General features: G+C 36.3%; 6 protein-coding genes across 8 annotated transcripts; 2 read left to right on the forward strand and 4 right to left on the reverse strand.

The window, feature by feature from the left end:
• Positions 1-3873: 3873 nt before the first annotated feature.
• On the reverse strand, positions 3874-4845 carry LOC130408234 (odorant receptor 131-2-like). The gene has a single exon (XM_056731722.1). The coding sequence runs from the start codon at positions 4843-4845 to the stop codon at positions 3874-3876; it is 972 nt and encodes a 323-aa protein (XP_056587700.1).
• A 3743-nt stretch (positions 4846-8588) lies between these two features.
• Positions 8589-9557, reverse strand: LOC130408235 (odorant receptor 131-2-like). Its single transcript, XM_056731723.1, has one exon. The coding sequence runs from the start codon at positions 9555-9557 to the stop codon at positions 8589-8591; it is 969 nt and encodes a 322-aa protein (XP_056587701.1).
• A 1892-nt stretch (positions 9558-11449) lies between these two features.
• Positions 11450-13241, forward strand: b9d2 (B9 domain containing 2). The gene is made up of 4 exons (XM_056731635.1): positions 11450-11519; positions 12348-12442; positions 12589-12714; positions 12804-13241. Exons 2-4 carry the CDS (start codon positions 12355-12357, stop codon positions 13115-13117), a joined length of 528 nt encoding a protein of 175 aa, XP_056587613.1. The 5' UTR covers positions 11450-11519; positions 12348-12354; the 3' UTR covers positions 13118-13241.
• Positions 13242-13625: 384 nt separating this feature from the next.
• Positions 13626-18416, forward strand: tgfb1b (transforming growth factor, beta 1b). Of its 3 annotated transcripts, XM_056731923.1 has the most exons (9): positions 13626-13819; positions 14514-14687; positions 14837-15228; positions 16279-16554; positions 16702-16779; positions 16853-16997; positions 17099-17249; positions 17334-17444; positions 17614-18416. In XM_056731923.1, the coding sequence occupies exons 3-9, from the start codon at positions 14886-14888 to the stop codon at positions 17659-17661; spliced, it is 1152 nt and encodes a 383-aa protein (XP_056587901.1). In that variant the 5' UTR covers positions 13626-13819; positions 14514-14687; positions 14837-14885; the 3' UTR covers positions 17662-18416. The 3 variants fall into 3 exon arrangements, with proteins under 3 accessions (XP_056587901.1, XP_056587899.1, XP_056587900.1); XM_056731921.1 differs by having other exon boundaries at positions 13627-13819; positions 14514-15228; XM_056731922.1 differs by lacking the exon at positions 14514-14687 and having other exon boundaries at positions 13627-13819; positions 14708-15228.
• A 1797-nt stretch (positions 18417-20213) lies between these two features.
• cbr1l (carbonyl reductase 1-like) lies at positions 20214-21637 on the reverse strand. The gene is made up of 4 exons (XM_056731244.1): positions 21238-21637; positions 20948-21128; positions 20739-20862; positions 20214-20578 (listed from the first exon to the last, which is right to left on the reverse strand). The coding sequence occupies exons 1-4, from the start codon at positions 21524-21526 to the stop codon at positions 20339-20341; spliced, it is 834 nt and encodes a 277-aa protein (XP_056587222.1). The 5' UTR covers positions 21527-21637; the 3' UTR covers positions 20214-20338.
• Positions 21638-25361: 3724 nt separating this feature from the next.
• On the reverse strand, positions 25362-26309 carry LOC130408236 (olfactory receptor 51I1-like). Its single transcript, XM_056731724.1, has one exon. It carries the CDS (start codon positions 26307-26309, stop codon positions 25362-25364), a length of 948 nt encoding a protein of 315 aa, XP_056587702.1.
• Positions 26310-27265: the final 956 nt, after the last annotated feature.

The raw sequence follows: 27265 nt of genomic DNA on the forward strand, positions 1-27265 counted from the left end.
ATACATTAGATCTCAATACAAAGTTACTGGTTTTAACTAATGCTAGACCAGTACCTGTTGAGAGAAAGTGTTTTTTTTAAAACCAATTCCGCATTGCACAAGGTGCAAACAACCTTAGTCTTATCGATGTTTCCATTGGGAAGCTTCTTAAAAATTAATATTCCCTGAAGCAAACCCGGCGGCTTCATAGCTGCATCCATGTTAGCACGTCACGTTTGATGCGGTAATTTCACAGTAACGTTATGTTGTGTTCAGACCAAACGCGAATGGCGTGTCAAGCGCGAGTGATTTATATGTTAATGCAAGAGGCAATAGACCTTCTTGCTGCGCGAATCGCGCGAATGAAGCCCTGGTTATGAGATGATGAGGCGGCTTCTGCTTCCGCGAATGACGCGAATCACGCGAGTTGAAAAATCTCGTTCTCGCCCCGTACAGTGCAGTTAAGCTGGTATACATCCGCGCTAAAATATCAAGGTGAAAGTCATCATAGCTTGCGTAGTATAGACCCAGCTCCCAACCCAACTTTGAGAATAGATTAACGGCGACATTTTTTTTATCGCGCGATAAGAGTCTCACTGCCACCACTAGTAATTTTATTGGAGAATCTATTGACAGAAATGCAAAATAACATGCATAACTGTAATGATGAGGAAGTCATGTAGGATCCAATTGCATGCAGGTTAAATGTGAAAGTAACATCCAGGGACCACGAAGCAGAGAACAAGGCACAATGAGCACATTTTCATTCAAAGATACCAGGCAAATGACAAGAGAAACACTAGTGCTTAAATAGAAAAAACTAATCAGTGAAACAAGATACAGGTTTACACAATCAGGGCAGGGCAATATAAAACAGTACAAAATGGCAGACAAAGTATAAATTGGAGGACAAACTAAACAAGACATAGACAGGTACCGTGACAATAACAATGTCTTCAGATGTGTAAAAAGACCTTACACAACAAAGCTTTATGTTTTAATTATAATGACAGATTTCTATTTATATAAACGTTCCCATACATAGAATTTGCCATGTACATTATCTACCTTTGGCAAAGAAGGGAAAACGTGACGACATTTTAGTTCTGTGTCAGCGACTGAAGTGCTTCGAAAGGGAGGGGTGGAGTAAGCCGTTGGTTGCAATTCCCAACCTTACCGCTGAATGGCGCTAAAATATCCACCTTGTTTCTTTAATTTAATGTAAAAAAGTTTCTGAAAGGGTTAGGTTATGCCGGTTATAAAACAATGGAAGTAGATGTCCTCGCAGATATAGTGACACTACAGTTAAGATTGAACCCTAAAAGTGCAGAGCTACTGTCTCATGGGCCTATACAGCATATTTGTGCGTGTTAAGGACATTCTTGGGAGTTGACATCACTTACTGTACATCATTTCTTTTCTGGCCTTTCTAGTTTGTTGGCCTTTCTATAGTTTTTTGGCCTTTCTATAGTTTTTTGGCCTTTCTTTAGTTTTTTTGGCAGACATTACACTGTAGAGAGATAGAAAAAGATGGGATGATAGAGAAGGGTGCAGGAGCCAGGAAAGGACCACAGCACAGGATTCAATCTCGGATCACCTGCAAGCAACACCTTTACGCAACGTGTTGGAATATAGTCCACACTGCACTCCATCAGCTGTTTTTATATCAAGAACAATGCCAAATAACCACTTTGCATTAGGAATATTTGTTTATGCATCTGTGCTGTCATTTCATGTTATGTTTGAATATAAACAAACAGGAAGCTATACAAGTAAATAAAGAGTGTTTAAGAATGCAGAGTAAGAAATGTTCACCTACAAACTTTGCTAATAGGCTCTCTATTGCACTTCATGAAGGCATTAAACCATACACTCTGAAAGCTTCTGTGATATTTATGCAATTCCTGGTTGGAACGTTAGGATTTAGCCATCTGTTGTAATGTGAGAAATTAACTGAAATTGCAAAAATGCGTGCTATCTTTATATATCCATATTGGGAAAATTAGCTGAAATCAATGAATTTGTTTTAATTTGGACATGAAATATCCTTTTACATCACCCTGTCAATAACACATGTGTTAGTGTTTGTTCTAAAAGAGCACAATCCCTGAGGATTAGAGTAAACTCTCTGCTGGAAAACATCTCTGTCAGTCTTTCTGACGCCTATTCCCAAACAGTCTTAAAGACAAACATTCTGAAAAGTGAGCATAAATATTTAATGTGATCACGTACTTTAAGACCGGGTAAGAGTCTGGAGCTTTTAGGTCACAAATGACACACTTTGTTTTCTGTGAATTCAGAAAGGGAAAACAATAATTCAGTTTTAAATAATACTGTAATCTGTGTAGTTTGTCATCTTAATGGCCTATTTTGTTATACAGTGTATCTTACCATCATTTACAAAATGTTGGCAATTTGCAATACCTGTGCTATTGATTTTTTGCATATTGTGTAAAATATGCTATAATCATTTTATTAACTTATTTAACTTTTTTGAGACCTGTAGCAGGCATTAAGTTTGAAATATGCTTATTTGGTGCATTTTATTTATTTTATTTCTCAGTTTAAACATTTGTCATGTTCTCTATGTTTCTATTGTAAATACAATTTTGGCTCAAGCGATTTGAAAGTCTTCTAAATTGTATTTTATTCAAATTTAAAAAACATCCCAACACTTCCGAATTTGGGGTGTAAAAAACACGGTCAAACATAAATGAGTGATTTTCTTTTGTAAAGATGTAGAAAGTTTACTGCAGAAGACATTCATGGATTGTCCACATATATGAGTTTGTGTATGCATCCACAGGTTTGGCTATACTTGTTAGGTCTGAAATATTTTAAGAACTGAAGATATGCAAATAAGCAGTGAAACGAACCAAGTACAATTTGCTTAATTGACTATAACTCAACTCAACTCAACTTTATGGCGCTTTTTACAATTTTCATTGTTCACATTGAATACAAGAAAAACAACTAAAGGCATTTACCTGTAAAAACAAGAAAAAGGTGAAAACAACAAAAGACAGACATACAAATGCTCCACAGACACAATATGCATACATACTTACACACATTGACATAGACGCACACACGCAAACACACTCGCACACACGCACAGTGAAAGCACACATTTGGGATAAAGGAGAGAGAACCACAGGTCAAATATTAAACGGACTATAAATTCTTATATGCAATATTAATTATGTTTAACTTGTAAAATCTAAAGCAGCCCCCCGGCCAGGCAAATAGTGCAAAACAAATGCAAACGGTGGCGAGGAACCCAAAACTCCAATCGAGAAAAAAAAACTCAGGAGAACCCAGGCCCAACCAGGGGACCTAGATGTAATGTGCATGCATGTTCTACCACACGTTTAACAACACCTATGATACTGTATTTGCATTTGTGCAACTGTTATGGGAAAATGTGATGTGTAAAAATAAAAATAATTGTAACTGTACTGACCCCTACCAACAAAAATTCAGCAAGAAAGTTTTGATTGAGTAATCAATAACGACATTTTATTTCTGGTGAGGCAGAAAACCCTCCAGGAACTCACTTTAAAACATACATCATCTAGATGTCACATTATTTCCATTAAACACGCAAGATGACAGATGCAAAACAACCTTATTTTTAGAATTAAACATAATGAATGAAAAAGGGGGGTATGAACACATCTTATATTTTCTACATTTTTGTGGTCACACACAATGGTTTACACTGATATGCACTGAAATTAGTTTAATAGTTTTCACAATACAGTACATGTTTGCATGTTGTGCCAGAGCTATGATTTTATAGTTTTTGCAACTTATGGAGAATTATCCCAGATATAAAACCCTATATTCAAGATTTAAATTAAAATGTGAACAGGTTCAAAGGTAATGACGATGTCATTTATTTCTGTGTGTTGCTACTAAACGTGTTTCTGTATGACAAGTGTTTTGCTTTTTGAGACCAAATGTAAAGTAGTACTTAAAAAAACTGCTAAAAGCCTGATCTCTCAGGCCATATATAAGAGGACTGAGACATCTTGGGAAAATCTGAAACGTCACAAAACAAAAATACATTACGTACATTGAAGTCATGTAGTTGGTATAAATAAAAATGACCTCTTGGATGACTCCGACTAGAATAGATGCAGCACCCAGACCCAGCTGTATTAAATGCAACAGGACAGTCTTATTGGCTTTTCTGGCTGAGATCTTATCAGCGGAGGCTGATTTGGCCACAGCTGCTATGGATGCATAAGTAAATATGACAACAAAACAGACAGACACAAAATATATACATGTAAAGGATATATCTAGATTCTTATATATCTGCAGTCTGAAAAGAGTCGTTCTTGAGCAGAACAAATTCATTGCTGTGTTCGTAGTATCAATTGCATAAAACATAATAATCTCAATGAGGGACTGTAACCAACTTATCATCCAGACAACACCAATGGCCATGTTAGTTCTTCTATACGACGTGAAATCTGCATGTCTGAGAGGAAAGCAGATGGCCACATACCTCTCAAGTGACATTAAAGCCAGATTTAAGATTGAAACCTGATAGATAACTGTAGCAACAACCAAAAGAATGAGACAGACAATTTTCATAATAGAAATCCTACTAACAGCAATAACAAACAGCACTACACTCATGAAAAGATTGAGCGTGTCCACCCAAAGCATGTGACCGAACAGAATATAGCGAGACGCCTCCTGGAAAACAGCCCTTTTCTGTAAGGTGAAAAGCATGACCCCGTTGACATAGAGGAAAATGACACATGGGGTCACAGACAAAACTGTCCTCACATCTCGGTCCACCAGAAGTAAAGTCTGAGTGAGGTTAGATTTGGAGTCACTTAGATTAGACATCTTTAAATACAAAAAGAAATCAGAAACCAAACAGGACACATTTGCTATTATAGCATGGTCATTTAAAATCCTTGTACATGCAAATCCAGAGTAGGTTTACCTTCACTGGTGTTGTTGAAGTCACAGAGAGCAAATGATCATAGAGCTGCCAGCGATTCACATTTTAAATACCAGTAAATTCATGGTATAGTTATGTCATAAAGTACGTATTGAATCCCAGTGGTTGTTTGTGGGTGTGTGTTTACAAAATCTCCCTTTGGGGACATCCTCGATAGCAATATCAATGCATAAATTAAGTCAATAATGTATTATGAAAACGTTATTTTAAAACTGAAGGTATAGTTTTTACATATTTAAAGTCTATGATATGTCCCCATTTACGGTAGACGACATTCAGTAAGTACACATGCACATGTTATTAAAAAATAGCAACAGAAGTGTGTACAGTATTTCAATAATAACTCACAGACTGTCAGTACATGCTGAATGAATTCTGATTTTATTAGCAAACAAATGTTATTATATAACAATTAGTCAAAAATAGCCTCTTTGCATTTATTTAAGTTTCTGTACTATCACTTTGCATGTTGCACTTTGTTTCCTGCTGGTTTCTGAAACTAGCTTAGTTTGAAGAGTAAATAATTTATGATTTAAAAAGTCCTACTTTGGTGTATGCATGTCCAACAACAAGTTTATGTGTCCTATTAAGCAAATGACTGTAATTGGACACTGCGGGGTGGTACATACTGTATGAGTGTCACTTCCATAAAGTAATTTTGTCATTCATGAGCATGCGATTGTGGGTGGAATTTTCGGACATTTCATTTTTTAAAGAGTTAATATAACAATATCCTAAAAATTACATTTCATGCAGTGTGTAATGTTACTGTGTGTGAATATCTAAAATTGTAAAGCCTAAAGTAAACGAATAACAAAGTTATTGGCTCTGAATCACGCTTTTGTTCTAATTTCAGTGTCGGGTCGGATATCCGTCTCTCTATTTAATGCCCGTCTGCGTTTTATTTGCGACACTGCACATGGTAGACCAATCACAGCAGAGAAGACTAGACCATCTGACCAATTAGATCAGAGTAGGCAGAAAGGAATGTATTAGACAGATGACAAATCATTTGAGAGTCAGTCAAGAAGTAAGGTAATAATAACTGCCTATTATTAGAAAATTAAAGGGTTTCTACACTGTGTTTGTGTTATAACCCCAATATTTCAGCACAGTATAATTGCACAATAGGACATTTCCCGCCCCTTAGGCATGTCAGGGAATCCCAGTCAAGAATATGAATCGAGGAAAGGAGGTCTGAGGTTTCACAGGGTTCGTCGGGCAGGCATCCTCTGTGTTTGGGGGATAAATTACAATAGAAATACAAAGCACAATTACCTTTTCTTGATATTATCATAGAGACATGTCATGAGTTTTGTGTCAGATGCCACTTTCATCCATTATTCTGGGTGAAAGATGCCTTTTGGCTAGGTGCTGCTCCAGCTGCTGATAATGCCATTGTATAGTTCCCATCAATACGACACATCTTCAGTTGTATACTACCGTACGACCGTATTTTTAATACAAACAACAAAATTGTAGTTATATCTGCATAGTAATCAAACTTAAGTCTCCTTTTAGGCATTTTGGTTGCGTGCATGGCTTCCATCGTCCAATCAGACGCCACAAATTCAAATTTGGCGCCACTAGCGTCGTAGCTGTGAGCGCTACTAGTGCTTCGACAGAGCGGAAGTTTTCCAACTCCAGCGGATTACTTAGACAGGCATGCGCGGCGGGAAAACAACTCCTGAGAACAGCCGTGAGTAATAGCGTGCGAGCGACACTGAAGAAATTTCTTCTGCTCCTATGGAAATATGACGAGTACATTTAAAAGCGATAATCCCTTTGAACCTGTGCGATAAAAACAACGCGCTTTTAGCGCCTGCTTCCCTACTATCGTTACAGTCACCAATCATTGTCAGACACACCGCCCACCGGATGTAACTAAGCGGTTAATAACACAGATTGAACCCACAACCTTGCGTTGTTAACACAATGCTCTTACCACTGAGCTACAGGAAACCTCAGTAATGTATATCACCCCAGTTGCTCAATTAAAGTCTAGATGTGTAATAACTGAATACCTTCAATGTTCAGAACTATTTTTCATATTCTGAATCTGATATACTCCTCTTGTAAACCCACTGTCAGGTGAACATTCAAAAAATAAATATTTTAGCATTTCCCCAAAATGTATTTTTTATTGTTTACAGTTTCATTGAAGGTACAACGTAAAGTACTGGTATTTAAGAGAGTGTTTTTATTTTACATGTAAAGAATTAAACAGGAAATTACTATAGGCCTAGGACCTGAGAGTTTCATTATAGGTTCAAATAACTGCTAATTACTTTTAATTTACAATAATGTAGGTTTTAATGCTACATTTGGTATATTTTAATAATATATATCTGTATTATAACTGGTTAAAACTGTAAATATACAGACATATGATTTTTATTAGTAGTTTCTTGGTTATTATATACATTTGAAATGTGTAAATCATGGAGGATTCCTAAAATAACTTTCCTAAATTTACAGAGATTACCCTGAGAAAACGTTGCTTTTTAATGTATTTTGAAATAATTTATCTGTATTTCCAAAGTTTAATGAGCAATTATTATATAACGAACATTGACCGTAAAATTATCTCTGTATTTTTACAGTTTACATCATGTATGTCCCGGACTCAAGGAGGGACTAGAGCAAGTAAGTTCACAAAGTAAGTATTTAATTAGAACTCCACAAGCAAGTTTTTAGAAGTGAATAAACTTAGGAAAAGCTTAGCCAATAAACAAGGCAAAAACTGGTAGTCTTTACTCTGGGTAGCTCGTCTCTGTAGAACGAGTGGTAGAAGAGTTGTAGAAGAGTGTAAGAGTGGTAGAAGAGTGGTCCAAATAGAAAACCTTTGAGTCCACACAGCAAGTGTCTCTGGTAATGTGAAGCAAGCATGATTGAGACCGGATGCCTGTGCGCTTGGAGGTGAAGGATTTATGTGTGTCTGATGGGGAACAGGTTTCTGTGATTAGAATTCTGGTGAATTGGAAAAGGTGCGTGAAACCGGAAATCTGGTGTCTGGGGGAGGTGTGGCTGGCGGATCCCTGACAATGTAATTTTGTGAAACAGTTTTTTCCCATAATTTTACAGAATTTGTCTGGAAACTCAGCCACCAGACTTTTTGCCGTTTTTTACAGATTTAAAAAAAAAGTGAGATAGTTTAGTCAGGGAAATTAATGGAAGTTTACTCAAATCCCCCTACCCCACCAAACCTACTATAATGTCAACCAAAAATAAAAGTTTGATTGAGTTTTAAATAAATACATTTTATTTTGAAGAAAGAAGTGACCCCAGTAACATCAATTATGTCTAGATGTTACATCTTTTAAATTTAATCGCATAAATTGACCAATATAAAACATTCTGCTTCCATTAGTTTAGAGAACTATGACTAAAAATATAAATACATAAACATATAATCATTTCCCTATACGGTTAGACGTGTGTTTCAACCTTGGTTACCTAATATATTTGTTAAACATGCTTTCATGTTATGCCACAGATCATTTAGATCAAGCTTTGCTATTATGGCAAATGATCTTTTTTATTTCTTAAATGAAAGATAAAGAAACATATCAGCTAACTCATGTTAAGAAAATTCAGTAAAGTCTATAAAAGTCTATAAAAACTGTTAGTGTCCTGATACTAAATGGGTCTTTGGATGACAACTGTTTTGCCTTTTCAGACCAAATGTGAAGTAGTATTTAAATAAACTGCTAAAAGCTTGATCTCTTAGGCCATATATAAGAGGACTAAGACATCTGGGGGTAATCTGAAATACTACAAAACAAATATACATTATGGACATTGCAGTAAAATAGTCAGTATAAATGAATGCGGCCTCTTGGATGACTCCGACTAAAATAGATGTAGCACCCAGACCCAGCTGTATTAAATGCAACAGGACAGTCTTATTGGCTTTTTTGGCTGAAATCTTATCAGCGGAGGCTGATTTAGCCACAATTGCTATAGATGCATAAGTAAATATTACAATAAAACACACAGACATAAAATATATACATGCAAAGGCTACATCAAGTTTCTTATATATTGGCAGCCTGAAAAAAGTTGTTTTCGAACAGAACAAATTAACTTGTGTGTTTGTTGAATCAAAAGCATAAAAAACAGTCAGTTCAGACATGGGCTTAATCGAACTTATCATCCAGACAACAAAAATGGCCATGTGAGTTCTTCTGAACGTGGTAAAATCTGCATGCCTGAGAGGAAAGCAGATGGCCACATACCTCTCCAGTGACATTAAAGCCAGATTTAAAATTGAAACCTGATAAATAACTGTAGCAACAACCAAAAGAAAAACACAGACAACTTTCAGTAAATAAATCCTACTAACAGCAATAACAAACATCACTACACTCATGAGCAGATTAAGTGTGTCAAGCCAAAGCATATGACCGAACAGAATGTAACGAGATGAATCCCGAAAAACAGCCTTTTTCTGTAAGGTGAAAAGCATGACCCCGTTGACATAGAGGAAAATGACACATGGGGTCACAGAAAAAACTGTTTTCACATCTGGATCCACCACAAGTGGATTCTGTTTTTGAGTGAGGTTAGATGTGGAGTCATTTAGACTGGACATCTTCAGTGGTGTGAAAACAAGGAGAGCAACTTCCACAAATTTGCTGTTAGAACAATATCACAGAATAATATTGTTATCTAAAGTCTTTGTAACTGCATATCCTCAGTAGTTCCTTCCACAGGTGTTGTTAAAGTCACAAAGAGTAAATGAAGAATGAGAAGATGAGAAGATGAGGCTTCACAATATAAATATCCGTCCACCTGTAGAGCTGTGTCATAAAGTACGTATTGAATCCCAGTAGTTATTTGTGGGTGTAGTTAGCCATGGTTTAGGGACAAAATTAACTGAATGAATAGTGTGTGTGTTTGTCTCTCTGTGTGTGTGTGTGTGTGTGGGTGGTTGGGTAGGTTTTGGTACACAAAGAGGACATATCCAAAATCCATGTCTTGTGGGGACACTTCATGTTGCCCATGAGGAAACAAGCAATTCAAACAGATTTAACTTTTTTGAAAATCTGAAAGAGCAGAAAGTTTTGTGTGATTGTTAGATTGGGGTAGGGAATATGATATACAGTTTGTACAGTATAAAAACCATTGCGTCTATTGAATGTCCCCATTGTGTTTGTGAGTGTGTGTTTATGTGTGTTTGTGAGTGCGTGCAAAAATGTTGGTTGTATTTTGTTCAAAAATTATGTATCTATCATGTGACTAAACACAAAGGTTAAACAAAACACAATTACAACTTTTCAACAATTTTAAAATATAATTTAATGTATATAATGTAAATATATCAGAAAATAATAATGTATATTGCAATTATTAAAAACATTAAGTATGGCATGGTATAAAAAATGAATTTTAGTGTATTTTCAACTAGATGAATTGGCCATAGCCTTAAATTTATCCTAAAATGTATTTCCTTAACATGCTTAACCTTTTTTTTCAAGTTCTCAGTATGTAAAGCATTTAGAATCAAAGTATTTGCATCTCTTACAGTTTTGGTAACTAATGTTCTCATGTTTTGTTCTATAATTTCAAAGTCGTCTTTTTTAACTTTTTCTTGAAATTCCAAAACTGATGAAAATGCCATTCACTAAAGCAAGCTGTATCAACGATTCATATTTCAGCGACAGAATTTAAATTGATATATTTTTTTATTTAAAACAGTTATTCAAATTTTATTTATAACTGTTATTAATATTCTATATTCTATTTATGGCCACTCTACATGATGAGTAGTCATACATCATTGACACTATTATATTAAAACATCTTACTATATGTTTACATATGTATGTATATATGTTTTACATTGTGTTTATTTAATGATATACTTTATCATGTCAGTCTTGGGTTACATCAGAATTCCCTTCACAAAATCCCTCGCGTTTTCATTAAAAATCTCATCAAATATTTACTAGTTGTCTGTCTGTTTGTACAACCAGGTTCTCTAAGGATACATCTTTGTTGTTAAACTCTATCCAAGGTGAGATGTACCCTGGGTCACAGGGAAGAAAAAAACATGTTTTGATCTTGTTATTGTCCTTACTGCCGCTCTTGTTATTGAGTGTGCTATGTAAACATTTTAATTACTTTTTTTGTAAACATTTTACTGTCAAAGGCATAAAAATAAGCACATAACTCAAATTAAGTCAAAGTGAAGAGTAGACCCTCTTTTACAAGCAAAGAATTGCAAACTTATTTTTTCATTGTGAAAAAATCTGGACTTTTACTATAATGTGTTCAGGATAAAATGTTCGATAAAAAAATCAGTGTGCCAACGCTAAAATCCAATTGAGAGAATATTATTTGATTTGCTAAGTTTTGTTTGATTCTTTTGTCATCCTGTACAGTTAAATGACCTGCTGTGTAATGTACCCGACGCTAGATGGCAGTAAATGGGCTTGTTAAACCGGAATTCACTAGAAACACTGCGCACGAGGAAACCGTGTTTCTAAGGAAGTGACAGCCTTAACGACAGAGAGGTGTTGTAAACAGTGGATAAACGCTCACAGTCAGCTAGGTTTGTATTTTTGTTCCTATTGAAATAGTATTAGCTTTAAAGATTATTGAATTGATGGATTATTTTATTGTACATGTACTTACTGTCACAGATGGTGTTGTAGTGTTTGGTTTGTCTCTGGTGAAAGCAGAGAATGAATGTGACTAGCCAGGTCGCTAGTTACCGTTAGATTTTCTTCCTGTTCTGATTCAAGTTACCTTAGCAGGCTGGGTTGGGATATCTATTGCGAAATCTGTTATTGCACGTAAAACGTGGATCTGTATAAATAAATAACAAACTATAAAATAAAATAAAATAATTCAGTATATTACGTTTTTTTATTATTATTATGTTTATTATATTATTTTTTACTAGGTTTGGGGTTGGAGTGTGAGTTAGGTTACCCTATTTAAACCCTAGCTGTGTATGAAAACAATATACGTCCCTAGAGTGTCCCCATGTAGATAAATACAAAAATGAACCATGTTTATATGATAAAGTGTAGAAACAATGTTTTTTGGTTTAACGATTACTAATGGGAAAACCATGGTTTCACAACAGTATTCAACAATGGTTCAATTTGGTAAAGATAAGTAATAAATGTGAGTGTTTGTTGAGCTGAAATTATCACAGATGACTGTGCTTCAAAGTCACATTAAAGTTTGTTTATGGATGCATAGCAATAAAAAAAGAATACAAACATTTATACCTGTGGATTTATGTTTATATTTGCATTTAATTAATCCAAAATTACTTGCACATAAATATTTGTGCAATATGCCACTATTCTCAGATCTGTTTGCTTACAAAATACATAATGTTAGGTTTAATGAATATGATGTTTTTCAGGAGTCTTATGGCAGAAGTGCATGTAATTGGCCAGATCGTTGGGGCCACTGGTTTCCCACAGAACAGCCTTTTTTGCAAGTGGGGTGTACACACAGGTGTCTATCTTTTTTTAAATAGTAATCTTACTTTCCTAATATTCTATTAATAAATCAAAATTATGTCTAGGAAAACAATTAATTGTAAAAACAAGATTACTTCATTAAAAACCTGTATTGCTTGCATTTCACTGTACTGCTATCAGGTGGAGCATGGAGGCTTCTTTCTGGTCTAAAGGAAGGCCAGACCCAAGTGGATATGCCTCAGATTGGTGACATGGCATACTGGAGCCATCCTATTGATTTGCACTACACAACTAAAGGCTTACAGGGTATTTGTTTTATATTCAATCTTCGCAGCAGATATTGGAGTAATTATGTGATTTTGAAGTAATATATGGGAGGTCATCTTTCTCTTTAGGTTGGCCAAAGCTTCATCTCCAAGTGTGGCATCAGGACCCATTTGGGCGATGCCAGCTGTATGGTTATGGTTATTGCCATGTACCGTCAAGCCCAGGGCAGCATCGCCTGCAATGTGCAACATGGCGACCGCTGGGATCCTGGCAGGATCAACTTGCTCATATTTTTGTTGGCGGTGGCCCACAGCTGCGTACTCCAGATCTCATTTACAGTGGAGCCGACAGATACAGACTCCACACGGTTGCCATGGGCACAGTCGAACTAGAGCTGTGTGTCATTCTGAGGCACTTTGACAGATATGGTGTGGAGACCTGACGATGGATGGGAGATTGTTAGATATTTTTGTGCAAATATTTTGTTGTATAGAACAGAAGCACATATATAAGTATATGTGATTATCAGGATGTACATGTTTAGAATGTAGGATTGTTATATGATTAATCTGTTTTGGATATAAAACTTTTTTATTTGGTTTTATACACTTTGTTTTATACAAATGTATTTTGATGCAATTAAATTTTGAAGTTTTTAAAAGAGGGTTATTTCTGATTCATACATTTTGTTTTGTTTAGCATACAGGTAACAGCCTAGTATGCGGCACTCCAAAGCCTTATCAGACTCAAATATCTAAAAGACGAGCCTGCCAGATTACAGCCTGTATTTCTATTTATGAGCAGTTTATAAAACCACAGTTTTATCAGTTCTTAACACACAGTTTTGTGAAATGCTGTAATAGGATGTGCATTTTGGAGATAATGAGAATCAGCCTTGTGCTGCCGAAGATCTAACATTGTCAAATTTTGTCATTTCCTGTGTGAGTTTCCATTTAAGTAGGCTACGGCTAAACAAAAACAAAAAGAGCAAGTTCACTCAGGCTGTGATGAGTTACGGTAATATACCATAGCAATATAGAAAGAGAATATTACAGTTTTTAGATAAAAAAATATGTATTGAGTCATATTGAGGAACAGGAGAACAGGAACCTTGCTGGTTCAACACAGTCTTTTCTCTGAAGAGGTAAGAAAACTCTTTAAAAAAACGTCACACTAATTTGTTTCAGTAATGGTTTCAGAAGGTCGTAGGAGTATTTTTAGTGTTGTTTTGCTTTCCTGTCGCTTTGATGTTCCCCTCTAAAACTGAGAAAGGTCAGTTTGTTGCTATGTTTAGACACAGAGGGAGACAGGGATGCTAAAGTGCTTATCTAAGTATCATGTGTACAAGTGTGTAGTTCGCAAATTTTTTAAAGCCTCTGCTAAAAAAACATCTATTTTTGAGAGTAATGAAGGAACAATTAGCTTACTTCCTTTGTGATTACTTTTGCATCCTGTGACCATGAACTACATGAGATATTTAAATAGATTAGCTGATAAAATACTAGCATATACTTTTTTGTGTTGTGAAAGTTAGTAGTTCCTTGTTAACATAACCCAAAACTTTGAGAAACCTTTAATGGCAGCATTTATTTGTTGCAAAGTTTGTGTAAATTGTCTGCATCATTCAATGTATTACGTCTTTATTATGAAGTAGATTTTTACAAATACATTTAAATGTATGCAAACATGTGAATGTAGATGTAAGTGAACCTTAAACTAATCGTATATCATATGCCGTACGGGTTAAATATGCAGGGGAAACTGCAGAGGAAGTGCTTTATCATTTGCTTAAACTGTTCTACTTCCTTTTCCTCTTTTGTCATTCCTATGTTTGAAAGCACACCACGAGTTTACGGAACAAAGGAAGAACACAAAAAATACACTGATATTACTTTTAACCGCTGATAACATTTGAATGAGCACAAAGAAATTACTGAAGATATCGAATTGGAACAATCATGTGATTGAAGCATGGCATCTCATACCAGTTTGACGGACATCTGACTTTATTGGTGAGTTTTGTGCTTTTCAGAGATTTTGGTGCCTGCCGGATGGTCAGGAATATGGACTCCGGTCTCTCTGTGATGTTTGGTTTTGAATCAGGCCTTTGGGTTTGGGACATTTCTGCAATGCTTAAGTAAAACCAATATTACACCAACAGCTCACACAGTCTTCAAGTTTTTAACCATCCACTAACGCATTCAAAGACTATGAGAGCCGTGATATTATTATTGCTACTGCAATGCCTGCTGGGATTTTTGCACTATGGCCGAGCCTTGTCAACTTGCAGTCCTTTAGACTTGGAATTGATAAAGAGAAAGCGTGTTGAAGCTATTCGTGGTCAGATTCTCAGCAAGCTGCGATTACCCAAAGAACCAGAACTAGATGAAGAAGAAGAATCTCAAACCATCCCTGTGGAACTCCTGTCAATCTACAACAGCACTGTGGAGTTAAGTGAAGAAAAGACGGTGGACCCTGGACTTGCACCCGCTGAGGAAACAGCGGAGGAGGAATACTACGCTAAAGAAGTTCACAAGTTTCAAATGGAGAAGAGTAAGTAGCCCTTTGGTTCAAGCAAAAGATGTAATATGATCAGTGCAGATCAGTGCAGCTGAAACCCTTGCGCCTGATGATGTCCTCAGAGACCTGAGGGTGTGTTCAAATTATCTGACTGCAAACAGGAAAGCTGCTTAGAGAACACTTAGTATATGAGTGACTCATACTGGATGAAGAGCATTTTGGCAAAGCTTTTCCCTCAGTTTTTGTTATTGAATCTCATTTCCGTATTTGGACTATGGCAAAAGCCCTTTTTAGCTTATGTGGTGATGGTATGGTGTCGGTTTTCTAAAATGAACCTGAAAAACCACAGACAATTACCAGTTAGTTTTCAAGACCTGCCTGAATCCCATCCCTTCTTATTATTTCCACATTATTATATGTTTGTCATCTCATGAAGTCTGATGTACAATTCTTATTTAGCACCCCAAATTCTAAAATGTGTTGTTTATTTCCAAGACAAAACACATATCAGGTGAAGGAGTTGAAACTGCAGCTTGTTAACCCTCAAGCTACTTTTAAGACTTACTGTTTAAAGTAAACACTGTTTACTTGACGACAAGATTAGGTTTTTTGAAAGAGTTTTTGACAGAAATGCAATTTACTATGTCTTCAGATGTGTATAAAAACCTTACACAATGAAGCGTTATGTTTTAATTACCTTACACTCTTAAAATAAAGTTGCCATAAAAAAACTTTTTTGTCTAAATGTTTGCATCAAGAACCTTAACATCTGAAGAACATTTCTGTTTTTTCAATATCTTCAGATTATAAAAAGGTAAAAAGAGATGGTTCTTTAAAGAACCTTTGACTGAACGGTTCTTTGTGGAACCAAAAAATGTTCTTCTAAATTGCATTGCTGTAAAGAAAATTTTAGGCACCGTTATTTTTACGAGTGTTGCTAAAATAGAAAGAACTTCTCATTCTTAAACACACTACACTTAGTGTAGTTATATGCTTAATGTCTTTGTAAAATATAAATACATACACTTCCAGGATTGTTTCATATTTCTCATATTTCTATGACATGTTTGCTGTCTGTCTCAGAAACAGAAGAAAGCAGCGTAACCAACTACTTATGGTTCAGCATCACAGATATGAATCAAATATTGGGTTCAGTGCGCATCATACACCAGGCCGAGCTCAGTATGCTTGTTAAACAAGTTAATTTAGCACCTGGTTCAGAGCAAAGACTGGAACTGCACCAGGTCGTTGGAAATAAAACCCGTTACTTGGATTCACGCTTCATTACCAAAGAACTAGAAAAGAAACGGCTGTCTTTTGATGTGACACAGACCGTGAAGGACTGGCTGGAGAAGTCAGGTGAGAAATGACGCCACTGTACCTTTAAAAGGTTTGACATGGAATCAAGCCTGTTCATTATGAATTTTTAACAAAATTTAGAGATTCATTTTTGAAACATTGTCACTATGAGAGCTGTAAATCCCTTACATACAATTTCTATCCAAGAAAAGAGACAAGGATTTCAGCTGAGGCTACACTGTGAATGTGGTGAACCCGAGGCAAAGTTTGACTTCACAATAACGGGTCTGTATTAAGTCATTTAAGATTGCATGATGTTGGCATTTTATATTTTAATATTGTTTTTTTCTGTATACAGCTTTGAATAATGAAAGAGGTGATACAGCAGCCCTATCTGAACATCAAAGGCCCTACATCTTGGTAATGTCACTTCCTGTTGATCGCCACAGTCATTTGAAATCTCGCACCAAGCGGCAAGCAGAAACAGATGTAGTTTGCACTGAGTATGTCTTTTTTAATAAACTCTTTGTGTGTTGATACAGTATGTGTGTATGATTTGTCAAGATTAGAAGTCATAAATGTGTTATTTTCATCACGAATCCAGAAAGTCTGACGGTTGCTGTGTGAGAAGTCTGTATATCGACTTTCGCAAAGACCTGGGCTGGAAGTGGATACACAAGCCCTCGGGTTACTATGCCAACTATTGCACTGGCTCTTGCTCTTACTTCTGGAATTCAGAAAATAAGTATTCACAGGTACCAGACTGATGGATGCCTCTACACATTTCATTATTAGTACATTTAGAAAATATGTCTTATTTCTTTATCTGACTACCGCAGGTACTTGCACTATATAAACATCATAATCCTGGCGCCTCTGCTCAACCTTGCTGTGTACCGCAAGTTCTAGATCCATTGCCCATTCTGTACTATGTGGGGAGGCAGCATAAGGTACATTTCATATGTTTTTATTCTGCGTATGAGGCATTACAATATCAAGGAATTTAACAACTTTTGTCAGTAGCCTACATATTGTACGATATTAGCATAAGCCATCTAATCTTGAAGTTATAAAACACGAGCCACCACGTTGTATAATTAAAAATGTAACTTTCCTCAGGTAGAACAGTTGTCAAATATGATTGTGAAAACCTGCAAGTGCTGCTGAGGTCAAGATTTTCCTGTGGTCCTGATGGAAGGAATATCTCGTGGATGCGTTGTACTGTTTTCTGCTGTATTCTGTATACTGTACTGTTACCTATTAATTTGTCTGATCATTTTTAGTTTACAGACATCACACAAGCACGTTTTTCATACAAGTGGTAATAAATCATCTATTATTTAATATAAAGGTTGCCAACTGAACGTTTTAAGTAGATCTGAAATAAATTTTGACTGAATATTTTCACCACACTGCTGTCCCTTTTGCATTTTACAGACTGTTTTCAGCAAAATACATTTCAGACAGTTGTGCTTTAAGAATTGTTTTTCTAAATATATGTAATCTAATGCACAATAAGCCTTTCTGTTCCTCTGCTATTTTTTTTGTAATGCTGTTGGCACGTAAAAAGACAAAAACGTGTTCCCAAATACGTGCTATAAGAACGTAAACGCACATCATTTTATCATGTAAATATATCCCTATATTTAGTAAACGTATTGCCAAAAATCTCTTTGTAATTGTCAGCAAGTACCTTTTTTTCAGCCATCATGATGCAATTCAGTTGCACATGCACAACTGTGATCACTCTTGAATGTTTTTAATTGTTGAGTTTTCAATGCTCCCACTATCCAGATCTGTTACAGCTGTTCAGGAAATCTAAACAATTTCCTGCAGGCAAGTTTTGTCTGTCTTCTATTGCTTGATATTAAGAAAGTGGATTAAATAGTTACATTAAATGTTTGTACACTGTCTAGATTCTACACTGTCTGCACAACTCCTTCCTGGTGGAACATTCTTCCTAACTCAGTCCGGTCAACCACATCTCTCACAACATTCAAAAAACGACACAAAACCCATCTCTTCTGTGAATACTTGACAGATGAATGAAAAAATAAAAACAACCCCCCTTTCTATCTCTCAACAGGTATTGTTCTGGCTTTGGTTGAAACTAGTAACTTAGTACTAGCACCTATTGTATTATTGCTCCAGTATGACATATCGCTTTATTGCTCCCAGAACTCTATGTAAGTCGCTTTGGATAAAAGCGTCTCCTAAATGATTCATGTAAATGTAGATCAATGCATATAATTGCATACTCTTGCTCAAACTATAATAGTTTTACAATTCATTTGTTAAAAAGAATTATCGTTATGTGCCTAATACATTTCTGAAAACATACATTAATTGAAACTTGGGCTATTTAAAATAATACAAAATTAAAAGTATATGTCTACATTGTCTAAATAGTCCTGGACTTTACATAATAAGCCATCCTCTTTACAGTAGGACCACAAGCATACAATCATGTGATTATAAAACAGAATAAATTAAAATCAGTCTTTAGATATGGCAACAGTATACCTCAATAAAAGGTTAGACTGAAAATAGTGGTACTAACACGAATGAGAAAGGATAGAGGTACTTGTTTGTTGGAATATTGTTGTAGTCCAATGCTGATCTCTAGTGGAACAATTTGGGTATAGCAGAACTAAAAGTATAGTTAAATGGAACCTCAAGGAGCCGAAGCCATAATCATTTCATTTGATACTTTATTCTAAAAAAATATATATTGAATTTACAGATTTGTTTCACATCGTTTATTAAAGATCTTCCCAATGATCTTTCCCACATGAAGCTCCTATGTAAAATGTTACGTTTGTTGGGGGTATGTTGCAATACCTTCATATTATTTTACACTAATCTATGGTGCCCTCTACTGCTGTTCTGAGATTACTACACTTTCCCATCAACATTATGTTGAATGCTGATAAAACTGACTCCATGGGCCTTGTACACATGACGTTGAAGACAAGAGGGGAAAATCAAATAAGCATACAATAAGTTCTTTAGAGATAGGCACTGTCAGCTCAGCATTAAGTTTAATGTTTTGACAAAACACTCTATAATGGGATGTTTCAATCCATGGTGAGGAAACCCAGCATGGTTCATTCAAACCCAGACTGTGGGTTTGTCCACATTTAATTCAACCATGTGTTGAAACAACTCTCGTTGTTGGTTGACAACCAATGCCTATAAGATCAATTAATCTAAAAACGTGATGGTTTTAGCTGGTTTCATAAGAGCGCAAAATGACAACACAGGACAAAACCTTATCTTAAATCAAGGTATTTATCAGTTATTGTGAGGTGAGGTGGGTGTGGTTCTGGAAGCAGACAAGTGACCAGTCAATTTATTCCAATATGTGTTTCAAATGTAAAGTCAAATAAGATATTAAAGTATCCTATGATAAGAGATCAAACTGAATGTCAATGCTATCAAGTCTAAACTTTTAGTGACTAAAATAAATGACATGATAAATCTCATGATGTGATACATGTTTAATTTATGAATATGCACTTATAGAGCATGGCACTACCTTTGCTAAATTAAGATAAAGCGCAGATAGTTCTATTGAGGCCAATAAAGGCTTTATACTACTAAAGCCATAATCTTTTTTATTACCCAAAAGCTTGATGATGGGAGCCAAATCAAGTCCATAAGGATTCAAGTCATCCAGCTAATGATCATATAATAAACAGCACAGAGATACAAGTATATAATATGGCAGAAGTATGAAATAACAATTTTATTAAATGTTCTTTTAAACCAGTTACATAACCAATTTACAAAAATAGGAATCATGCATTTTTTTTTCAGATGGAACGACCGGTGGCTCTTTGTTCTACCATGCCTGTACAGTCTTGTCCCACACTAACTGTCCGTGTGGCTCCTTTGCTCCGACAGGCAGCATAGCCAGATAGACAGGAGTCTCTGCTCCTTCCTCAGGACTCTTGGAAGCTTTTGGTCCGGCCATGTCTGTCTGCACCAACCCTGGACAGCAAGCATTCAGGAGGATACCATCTCCCGGCCTTGTCTCACCGAGAACTCGTGCCTGGATCCTTGAAAGCACAGTCACACCGATCTACAAATGACACGACAAAACATTGCACAGAAAGCTTGGATTTTCACACTCACAACATTCCACACATCACCTGATTCTTTTGTGTCTGTTTATTAAACAATAAGACAAGGATTAAAGAATGTACAAACTTTTGTATGTGAGACAATTTGATGCTTGTTACCTTGGTGGTACCATAAGCGGTGTTTGGCCAACCCTGAGCTTGATGGTCCCCTTTCTGTGCAGCACTAACAAACTCCCCCATCAACAGGCACAGCTCCTCTTCTGAAATATCTGAACTTCTTAATCTGACCAAAACACAAACCAAAAGAAACCCTTGATTTGACCTATTATTTATTATAATCATACACTAAAAACATGTCTCATTCGTACTTTGCCTGTAATTCAGCACTGCACTGATCAAGTGATCTCTTGCTGACAAAACTAGACACACTGACCACCCGAGCATTGGGGCGCAGGATTGGCAGGAGGGCATGGCACACCCACAGGGTTCCCCAGAAGTTGGTACGCATGGTCACCTCAGCCTGCTCTCCAAATGGCTCCGTCGCTGCCTCTGCAAATACATTTACACAATATTTTGACACTTTTTCTTTTGCAAACAAATGACATTAAAGATGTGGTATAATAGTCATTAATAATGACAAAAGATTTCTGGTACTAACGTTTGAACGCGATTCCCGCATTGTTAATAAGCACATCCAGGCCCCCGTAGTTTTCCTCCAGGAACTTGCGGAGTTTTGAACAGCTTCCCTGGTCACAGACATCGAGCTGATGGAAAACGACTTTTTTGCACCCTTCAGAATGCAGTGCAGAAACAGCCTCCTGTCCCAGTTTTTCATTGCGTGCGGTGAGGAGAATATCTCCCTCGAAACCCGCCTTACAAAGCCCTTTCACAATGGCGAGTCCGATGCCTTTGTTTGCTCCTGTAACTACTGCTACTTTCTTGGACATTTTGGGAGGTTTTGAGCAAGGTGAGCAAGGATACAGAATAGGAAATCTGGAGTTGCGTTATAGTTTGAGTTCAAGTTCCAGTTTCCGGTATTGTTCCGCTTATTCATGGGACGCAGCTCCTCCTCTTAGAGCAGACAAGAATCAATGTGCAAAGTCATGCTTACATACTTAAAATCCTATCATTGTATAACACAGCCTTAACCTTTAAGAAATTACAATAGTACCTAGTAGGTTTTTTGTAAAATTATAGTAATCAAAAAATTGTGTAGAATCACCACACCCGGGTTTAACCATGGCCTTTCTAGTCAAACCTTTGTAAACAAATATAATCCACTTGTCCAAAAACATAGTTAGTAGTTAGTAATAGTTACTACAGTTCAGGCCCATAATAAAACCATTACATCATAATAACAGACCCTGCATCCCAATTTGTATACTAATCATCCTAAAAAGTATTCGAAAATTATATTTGTATGTCCCAAAATGAGTATCCATAAAGTTCCCGGATGGTCTACTGTTTTTGGTGAAAATTCAAAGTAAGGCATTAAATCATTGCACAATCAAACGGCTGGTATTCATTATGCATGTATTAAATACATGATGCGTTACTGAATAAAAAAATTGAACTGTACACCACAACTAATAAATGAATTGGATTGCAAAAACGAGTTGTATTTTGGTGTTTGAAAAATTGTCACTTCTGTCACACGTTAGAAGGGCTCTCAAGTTTGGAACTGAGTATAGAGTGAGATTTGGCGGTGGGGGTTTTGTTCGGGACTTTGGTCTGATCTGAAAAATGTGACGCATAAATTCCTACAAATATTTTACATTTAATTCAGCTTTTCTTAATGCAGGTTTGTGAGTGTGAGAGAGTGATAATGGTTAGTGTTTTTTATTGTAGTTGTTGGTATCAAGTTTTGCTCTACTCAATCCTCTCTTTTAACCTGCTAGGTTCTCCACTGTCTCCTCTATGGTGTCCTCCACAGTCTCTTCCACGAACTTCCTCTACTGACACCCTAGCTGTCTCCTCCACTGCCTCATCTACTGCCTCCACTACTGTCTTTTCCACAGTCTCCTCGTCTGACCTGGCCACCTTTTTAGGGAGCTTATCCGTCAGAGCGAAGCATGAAAGAATGCTCATTTGACTCATCCCTGACATCTTTGAAAATAAGTCTTTCCAGAGAAATACCCAAATGGATAAAATATAATAACCAAAGGTTTGGCCTAGGCTATTTCATTATATTTTATCCAGACAATGCACAGTATTAATTATTGCATTTGTCTATTTCAAAGATGTCATGGAAGAGGCAAATGGCAAATTAATATTCCATAATAATTTGGAATATTTTTAGTTTTTTCTTTCCTTTTCTTTCTGATTCAGTCTGTAGCCACTTCAGTTGTGAATCAATGTGACAGCTGTCCTCTTCTGAAGCTACTTCAGCAAGCATCTCAATCAATGTCGTGTCGATCGAGCCTGTTAATCACAGAAAGTGTCGTTGGAATCAGAATGCAAACGTTGTGGTTGCGGGAATATCTACATTTTAGCCGAATACAGCAATGCTATTTTCAGCAATGCTATTTTCTGATTGCCTGTTCGGTAGCTACATTTTTGTTATTTGGTTAGCTGGTGCGTGGCAGGGCCTTCTGAACTCTATGGGGAACTCGGTGAAGCTTGGTGGGCGATATCCTGGATATTTCTCTTTGTGAGAAATACAAGGTGTGTGCACGCTCTTATTCTATGCACTCAAAAGTAGTCTATACCAACTATTCCAACACCAAAACAGTATTTACTAGTAGGGCATAGTACAAATAGCAGAATGGAACGCAGGGAAGGTAATTCATTTCATGTTATTAAAATAACATTGTCTATTTTGGGGCATTATATACTGTATGAAGAGTTTGACCGAAGTGCTGATGCACAACATGTCAGCTCACAGTCCACTGACCACAAGCGCTGATCAATGGGCTATATGCGCGAGTTACTTCCGTGTTTCACACTCGAAACCCGTGGCAGTTTCCGGTTGGGGAGACTTAAAGCAGAGACAAATGAGAAACGAAGAAAGTAGTTACATTTAGCAGATGATGTTCATTGCAGCACATATCGGTGGTATATAGAAGTGCTGTTCTACCGTATTTGATATTATACTTTCATATGTTTACATGTCGTTATCACATTCAAATACGCCACTTCTATGCGGCGGGTTCTACCTGTGAAACGCTGAAGTAACGAATGCATACAGCCCATTCTGTCACCCTTTAAGCACCCTCAAGTTGTTCCAAACCTTTATACATTTCTTTGTTCTGATGAACACAAAATTAGATTTTTTGAGAAATTATGGAAAGCATTTAATTCTGGGGGACATTTGACTACACTTTTCCGTCTATGGTAGTCAGTAATGTTCCAGAACTGAAAATTTTAGCGTTCTTCCACATATCTTCTTTTGTGTCCAGGAGAACAAAGACATGTACACAGGTTGTGGTGAGTAAAATAAACTGTCCCTTTAAAGCAGGGGTGTCAAACTCAGTTCCTGGAGGGCCGCAGTTCTGCACAGTTTGGCTCATACCAGCTCTAATCCACACCTGCTTGGAAGTTTCTAGTAATCCTGAAGATGTTGATAGGCTGAATCAGGTGTGTTTGATCAGGGTTGGATCTAAACTGTGCAGAGCTGCGGCCCTCCAGGAACTGAGTTTGAAACCTGGGTTTTAAAGGGATACTTCACCCAAAAATGAGAAATTCTATCAGCATTGACTCAAATTCGAGTTGTTCCAAATGGGTATACATTTCTTTGTTCTGATGAAAACAGAGAAAGATATTTGGAAGAATGATATCCGAACATATAACCAACTTATAACCAAACAGATCTTGACTACCATAGTATAAGACAATGTTAACAAAAAGTGCCACAGAACTGTTTGCTGTCGAACATTCTTCAAAATGTCTTCTTTTGTGTCCAACAGAACTATTATAGTCGATGGGTGTTGAGATCTGTTTGGTTATAAGCATTATTCCAAATAACTTTCACTGTACTCCTCAAAACAAAGACATTTTTACACATTTGGAACAACTCGAAGGTGACAGAATTTTCAATTTTGGGTGATGATTCTGTAGGCTAAATTGTCTTCTGTTTGTGTTTTGTGCCACCTGTAGTTAAAGTAACCCAAGGTTATCGCGGTGTAGTGATATTGTAAGTGACATGAAAGAGTGGTGGAGCATTTCATTCTAAAGACTACTAGTGTGGACTCTGTTTCGTGTTAATTTGTGAATATTATTATTGTGAATTTATTCTTGCATTAGTTTATAGTCTGACTCAACACGATTTTGTTACATTTGTATGTAAAAGGAGCAGAATTTTAAAAGTAGAATGTGTGCTGTAAAAATCAGTCCTCAACTCAGAACTGGTTACAGCTTGATTGGCTAGTTTTTTATTTAAGGAACTGTGTGTTGCTACAGAAAATAATTCCAGTTCCAGCTATGCCAGCTGAAAATATTTTTTCAAATTATATATTTTTTTTAGATGCCTGTGATATATGGCACAAATACTCAGTGTAATCCTGACATACAAGAAAACAGAAAAAGTATGAATAGCATGATGTATTTCTTTTAGGTCTTTAGGTTAAAATGGAAGCAGTCCAGACACAGACAGAACAAATGTCCCACAATTCAAGGCCACCTAGAGCTTAGTAGCCTGACAGCATTTTTAAGAAACATCTTCAAATCTGCAGTTTGACAAGCACGCTCAGAGTTTTAACATCTTGTGTCTTATTAACATATGATCTCTCCTCACTTTTGTGTAGCTACAACTTGGAGAGTTCTTTTTCATGTTTTACAAAGGCACTACTTTAAGGGTAGTAACTTATTTTTCAAACGAATCAGTCTAGAAATATTGGCTCTCAAAGCACGAACACTAAGTCCATAAATTATTGGGTTCAGAATAGGAGGAAATATCAAGAAATAAAGTGACATAAATATTTGAGTTTCAAAGGGTAAAAAACTTGTGTCAAAGCGACTTTGTACAATTTCAAAGAAACACCCCACACTATAGTTCAAAATTGCAAATAAGTGTGGAGTGCATGTTTTCAGCGCTTTCATTTTAGACTTTCTAGTGGCAGTGAGGCATATTTTAAGAATATGTCCATATGAGTAAAGGGTCATTACAAGCTGAGGAAAAGCATATACAACAACAGAAAGCAATCCCAGAATATTCACAACATACGAGTCATCACATGACAGCTTTACAAGGGAATAATTGGAACAGTACACTTTGCCTATTATGTTTTTACAGAACTTTAACTGCAAAGTCAGGACAAAAAACGAAGCAAATGCCACCAATGGATATGCCCAAGAGAGGGCAACCAGTTTATACACTTTTGTCATGGTCATAATACTGTGGTATTGCAGTGGGTAGCAGACAGCAACATAGCGATCATAGCACATAACCGACAAAATAGTAAATTCTATAAAAGCATATGTGTGCAGAAAGTATGTTTGAGCTTTACAACACGCCAGAGATACCTCATGATATGGAGATATTAAAGTACTAAGGAAGGAGGGCAGTAAAGCTGTGCCGCCATAGATGCCATTCACTGCTAAATTACAAAGAAAAATGTGCATAGGCTTATGAAGAGCTTTATCAATAATTATAATAAAAATGACAGCTGTGTTAGCAAAAACAACAAGCATGTATAACATGAAAAAGATTGTGAAGTACAAGTATTGAAGACCCTCCATACTGTAGAAAGCCTCCAGTATGATGACTGATGACATAACCGATGAGTTTTTCATCTTTGAATGACAGAACAACAAGCTAAAAACATAAGCAGTACATTACTTTCTTGTCAAATATTAGTAATATTATATAATATAATATTAACATTCAACTTTATATTTTACATTTGATATTTTTACACTTTCCCCACGGTTATGTTGTTCATGTGTATGGTGTGGATACCTGCAGTTCTAGGAATTTTAGATCACCTTAATAACAGGGAGATGACACATCCTGATTGTTAAAGAAATGTACACCATTTACTGTTTTATAATGCTGTTTATGCTGTATAGAGTATTGCGTGTAACCCTGGAGAATTGTCAACTGGTTTCAAATCACATGATCATTTGTATGTTAATTCAAAAATCCTGTATGAATCATATTATTGTTATGTTATAATAGCAATTGATTACTGAACTTTTCAGTAAATTCAAAAAGTCAGATGAGCTTCATCTTTCCAAACAAATCCAAGTTCAATGTTTATTGAGTTTCCTTTTTTATTATCAATGGTTTATTTTCTCAGCAAATACTGCACTTAATTTGATTATGTAGGGAATTACATTTAAATAATGTTTTATCAATTGACCCAATAGTTAACATATGAAAAGATTTAAATCAGAATTTTGCCTTGGTGTATTGTTGGGAATCTCTTGCAAATCTCACAAATTACTGTGATTCATGGCATCCCTGTATCCCCTTATACATCAGTGCATATTTTGGAGGTTAACCATCCAAAGTACACTCACCTAAAGGATTATTAGGAACACCATACTAGTACTCTGTTTGACCCCCTTTCGCCTTCAGAACTGCCTTAATTCTATGTGGCATTGATTCAACAAGGTGCTGAAAGCATTCTTTAGAAATGTTGGCCCATATTGATAGGATAGCATCTTGCAGTTGATGGAGATTTGTGGGATGCACGAATCTCTATTCCATGCACTATTGGGTTGAGATCTGGTGACTGTGGGGGCCA

The sequence above is a fragment of the Triplophysa dalaica genome, chromosome 19 (assembly GCF_015846415.1).
Source record: "Triplophysa dalaica isolate WHDGS20190420 chromosome 19, ASM1584641v1, whole genome shotgun sequence".
Taxonomy (NCBI): Eukaryota; Metazoa; Chordata; class Actinopteri; order Cypriniformes; family Nemacheilidae; genus Triplophysa; species Triplophysa dalaica.